Raw genomic sequence first — 5275 nt, 5'->3', positions numbered from 1 at the left:
TTTGCCTTCACTAATTCCAGACATCGATAGAGAAGCCGTATATCATGGGTTGGGCACAAACTTTGGTGGCAGTGCACCAGGCTTCAAGTCCCACTTCTGGTGCTCCAGTAGCTCTGGAGCCTTAGGTGGCCTGTCTGTCCACGGCACAACTGTGAGAGTAGTAGCTGTGTTTGTGCAGTCTTGCCATGTGCCCTGCTCTGCCTAAAATACTTTCCCGATGCTATCTTGTTCATGCCTAACACTAAAGCCACCGTGTAGGTACTATTAGAAACCACATCGTGCAAATGAGGGAATCAGTCTGAAAGAGGCTGGAAAAGTGCCCATTACATGGGAGTGACACAGTAATATCAGTTTCCTTTCGGTCCTGACATGGTGTAGGTTTTCAACCTTTCTGTGTTTCATTATATCATTTTGCAATGTCTAGGAAGTGATCCTAATGAAAATGTCTGCTTTTCCGCTTTTCCCAAAGGCTCAAGGATTACTTGTAGAATGATGTGTATTAATTTGTGTGAGTGTGTGTCCAGAATCCCTCCCACTTTCTTGAAACGTTTTGTCCCATGCAGTGGTTGTGGCCATGCATGAGAAACAGCAGGTGGTGCCAGATGACAGATGGTGTGGGAGCCCTTTCCCCAGTGGGAGGGGGCGCGAGCGAGCAAGCAGGCAGGCAGCTGCCAGGAGCTCTTCCCCGCTTGCTCACGCCTTGCTCTCAGAAGCTCCGGATCCAGACACACGCGAGGCGCTGTCCTTTCAGCACCACAAGCGCGGCCTGAGGAGGGAGGACTCCTGGCCATCCTCCTCCTCTTCAAATTGGCTGGAATCTGTTCTGACCCACGAGAGTGCAACACAGTAAGTAGGCATTTGTTTTTGCTATAACTGCTCCCCAATATCCTGCCACTCCTTTCACCCCACAACAGCCCATATTTTGTCTAATAACGGTCCATTAGCAGGATTGACAAGAGAAATTCAGTTGTGCTGGGCTTTTGGGGGTGGGGTGGGAGCATCGTCTGACTTCCAAGGAATCTGGAGAGGAATAAATGCTATTTGTTTATTTAGTTGGCAATCTTGCAATAAAGGGGCTGCTAACTTTCCATGGAACCAAAAAAAAAAAAAAATGGCCTTTCGCTATTGAGGAAATGGAGGCATTCCATGGCTGAAGAACAGGATCGGGCTTAAGGAGAAATTCAGTTGTGCTGGGCTTTTGGGGGTGGGGTGGGAGCATCGTCTGACTTCCAAGGAATCTGGAGAGGAATAAATGCTATTTGTTTATTTAGTTGGCAATCTTGCAATAAAGGGGCTGCTAACTTTCCATGGAACCAAAAAAAAAAAAAAAATGGCCTTTCGCTATTGAGGAAATGGAGGCATTCCATGGCTGAAGAACAGGATCGGGCTTAAGTCAGCCTTTTTTATTGCAAGAAATTATATCTCATGTACAATCTACATATGATGCAAGGGATACACATAGAGACATTGAACACATTTATTGTGATTTAGGGGGATTGCTGAAGAAAAACTAATAATAGCAGCCAAGGTGGTGAGGTGAAATTTATCATACTGCAGGGGGATCCAGAATAATAGGATTTCATTTTGCACTAAGAATAAGCTTTTCACTGGGATTATATGAATACTTGAGCTCAACGGTCTTGTTTTTTTTTATTTGTTTGTTTGTTTTTTTGCTTACATGTTTGTGTGTATGTGTGTGTGTGTGTGTGTGTGTGTGTGTGTGTGTGATTTTTCTTGAGTTTCCAAAATTTGAGGGCTGGTTGAGTCCCATTAGAAGGTGGCATATTTTGATGATTAAAGAAGTTTTAATGGACAATGTCAGAAAATAGTGGAAGATCAATGACTGCTAGATTGAAAGCCACCCGAGTGAAGCTGTTGAGGACAGTCCTGTTTTCTCTGTCATCAGCCTTCTCCTTCCCTCCCTCACCTCCTGCTGTAACCAGAATCCAATTGCTCGCCTTAGGTCTGGGAAAAAAGGTGTAAGGATGGTGAAGCTGAACAGTAACCCCAGCGAGAAGGGAACCAAGCCGCCTTCGGTTGAGGATGGCTTCCAGACTGTCCCTCTCATCACTCCCTTGGAGGTTAATCACTTACAGCTGCCTGCTCCGGAAAAGGTAAAGCAGGTGCTCTCCTTTCATCCCTTCCCACTGGATCCCCCATCTCAGGAAATAAAACAGCAACATTTCCCCTCTCAAGTCTTTCTTTCATACCCTCCTCTGTTAAATATACTCCCTTTCTTGTAAAATGTAGTTATTCTTTCTAGAGACAAGACATCTCTTGTGTTATTTCAGATTTGTGGTAAGTGTTTATTCTCTTTTTTTTGTTCATATCTACATACATGGGCAAGCAAATTAATCTTTACTTGTTAAAGTTTTAATCACAGCAGATGAATTCTAATAAGCTTTAAATGGGAAGAGAGAAATTCATCTTGATTATTTGAGTGAAGTGTTTCAAAAATTGACTGGTATAGCTTTGAGGACAGAGAATTGGATTCAGTCCAACAAGTATTCAGTTTGCACCTGCTAAGGCCCTGTCCCTATAGTAGGAGTTGGTTATGAAAAGACAAAATGACAAAATCTGGTATAATGAAATAATATAATGCATGGTAAACTTAAGCATTACAAAGATTATGAAAGTACATGATTGGAAATGACTAAATTCTGTTGAGCTGGGGGGAAAGATGGAGATGGGAAATGACTAAATGCTGTTGAGCTGGGGGGAAAGATGGAGATGGGACTGGGAGGACAGGTTGGTAAGCTACAGAGCAGAACATTTGAATTGGACTTTTGAAGGTGAGTAAAAATCTTCCAGGTAGACCCTGGGAAGAAGAGGCATTTAAAGCAAAGGGCACACGTGTGCAAATCATGGAGAGCTTTTGGGAAACTGCATGACTGGAGTAGAGTGTTTTGGGGGAGGCGTGGCTGGAAACGAGTGACTGGCTGGAGGCACATCTCCTGACGTGGGAGTAGTCCATGCAGAATGGAGGTGGGCATTCATACAAAGGCGAGTGGGGAGAGGTTAGCTCGTGGATACAGGTGGATGAATGTTATTGTTTAAGACCTACCAGAGAGAATTTGGGGCTTTGTAATGTGAGCCTTCTGCATGCTGAAAGGGAGAGGTTTTTAGGCAGATCATGTGGTTACTTGGTTGAAGAGTGAACAATGGATTACCCCATCTGTTTGATTTTCTCATTGGCATCTCCAAGAGGGCATTGTGTGTCTTAACTAGTTGTCTCCAGCCAATCAACAGAAGAGGAGCCAAAGCTAGATAGAGGTCCTGGCTGATTGGCTGGGAATTGAGTCATCTGTTTTGAAAGTACAGAGGTTGTCAGTATGAGAACATGCAGGAAAGTGGCAGAAATGAAGAATTCTTGAGCCATCCTGAGAAGCTGAGTAAGCTTTAGAGATAAATTTTAAGCAGATTAACACTAAAGAAATGTGAAGAGATAGTGTTTATTGAGTACTTGCTACATGTATATCAAAGGTTCTATTTTTGACTGCTTATTAAGATCATCTGGGAATCTTTTAAAAAACTGACATCTAGACCATTCCTCAGAACAAGTCTATCAGAATCTCTGGGGGTAAGACCTAGGCATCAGTAGTGATGAAGTATTTCCAGGTGATTCCTAAACGCAGCCAAAGTTGAGAACCATTGTTTTAGATGTGCATTGCCCATGAGAGTAAGGGATTATGCACTTATATTTACAAATGGAAATTTGGTGAGTTATCCAAGCTTCCAGAAAGATTAACTGGAAATGCTAAAATTTGAACCCAGCTATAAGTGGAAGTTAGGGAAGAAAAGGGTGACTATTTTCATGGGGTTTTGTGAGGCCAACAACTGCAATCTTGCAGAGCTGCCTGTCCCTGAGAGGTGTGTAAAGAAAAGGGATTGTGGTGAAGTCACTTTATCTCCTAATCTCCCATACACCTGCAGGTCATTCAGAGATTCTGTAGTTTATCTCTCCTTACTCACTCCACCTGCTTCTGAGAGTTTACTTCTCTCCTTGAGAGAGAGAGCAAGGACAGGCCCAATAACTACTGACTATCTAGTCCAGAGGTACCAGAAAGCTGTCCCAAAGCCTGGAAGAATTAATACATTGTTTCATTGGCCCTCATGGTGAATCTGCATGTGTGGAAGGGGAAAGATACAGTGAGGTCCAGTTTGACCACAGATCCCTATACGGGCACATCAGAGACTCCCCTGGAGGTCCGAGACAAAGTCTCTCTACTAGGTAGGCTTCAATTTCCTCTTCTATGATGTGAGAAAGGTCACACCTACTTTACAATGTTTAAAAAGTTTGATGTAGCCTCACATATAAAGTGCCCGGCATAAAATAAACTATAAGGGAAAAACAGTTACCATTTTTATCTTTCTTTTTGTTTTCTTTTGTTTTGCAGGTAATTTAATTGTGTACATGGAAAATCTATAATATTTTACATAGAACTGTTAGAATTCATAAACGAATTAAATCAAGTTACTGATTACCGGGTCTATATATAAATTTAATTATAGTTCTATGTATCAGCAACAACTAGAAAATGATGTTTGCTTTAAAGATACCATTTATGATAGCATCAAATAATTTCAAATCCTTGGAATATATATATACAAAGATAATAATGCATTTATAACATAATGGTATACAAAAACACCAATAGATTATCATTTTTCTAATACTTCCTAAATACTAGCTGTCTCCCTAAGCCACACGTGTGTACACACACATACACACACACACAAACACACATAATTTTCTTTAATTTTATCAGTAGCTAAAAGGGCCCAATAAGGGGATGGTACTTTGATCCAAAATTTGCCGTAGAGTGGTACAACCATGCCCTTGTTCCAAATTTTGAAAAGGTATTTCTTGAGAGAGACAGAGACAAGCATGCTCAACAAGGTCTCCTGCCATAGTCCCCACTTCCTCTAGCATCCCTGCTGGCTAGTCAGGACCATGGGTGTGTGCACCGAGCATGTACCTAACCCACAGTCTTTCGTATGCTCCCAGCATTGCTTGAGTGGCATGTTATTGCTGTGCCGCCTAGCCAGCCCCGCTGAGATCCACATTTTAAAGAAAACTCAGGTACAGAGTGGTAATGTGATTTCCCATAGCAAATAGTTTGTAAAGCATCCTTTTTCAGGCTAAATGGAGACGATGAGCATGTTTGAAATATATGCTCTGGGCCAACTGGGTGATATTGTAACTTCTCAAAGCAAATAGTTTGTAAAGCATTCTGGTTGTAGAACCCAAATGGTTTTGTTCCAGAACCTTCTA

The 5275-nt window shown here is 42.1% G+C and overlaps 1 protein-coding gene across 1 annotated transcript in view; it reads left to right on the top strand.

The window, feature by feature from the left end:
* Positions 1-646: 646 nt before the first annotated feature.
* NSG2 (neuronal vesicle trafficking associated 2) overlaps positions 647-5275 on the top strand; it is a 61556-nt gene continuing 56927 nt past the window's right edge. Inside the window, exons 1-2 of the mRNA XM_006158898.2 lie at positions 647-846; positions 1964-2114. Of these exons, the coding sequence (XP_006158960.2) occupies positions 1986-2114 (129 nt within the window). The 5' untranslated portion in view covers positions 647-846; positions 1964-1985. The remainder of the gene's footprint in view (positions 847-1963; positions 2115-5275) is intronic.

Source organism: Tupaia chinensis, unplaced genomic scaffold (assembly GCF_000334495.1).
Source record: "Tupaia chinensis unplaced genomic scaffold, TupChi_1.0 Scaffold000612_1, whole genome shotgun sequence".
In the NCBI taxonomy this organism is placed as follows: domain Eukaryota; kingdom Metazoa; phylum Chordata; class Mammalia; order Scandentia; family Tupaiidae; genus Tupaia; species Tupaia belangeri.
Note: the sequence above shows the minus strand (reverse complement) of the source record. Positions and strands in the feature narration are given on the sequence as shown.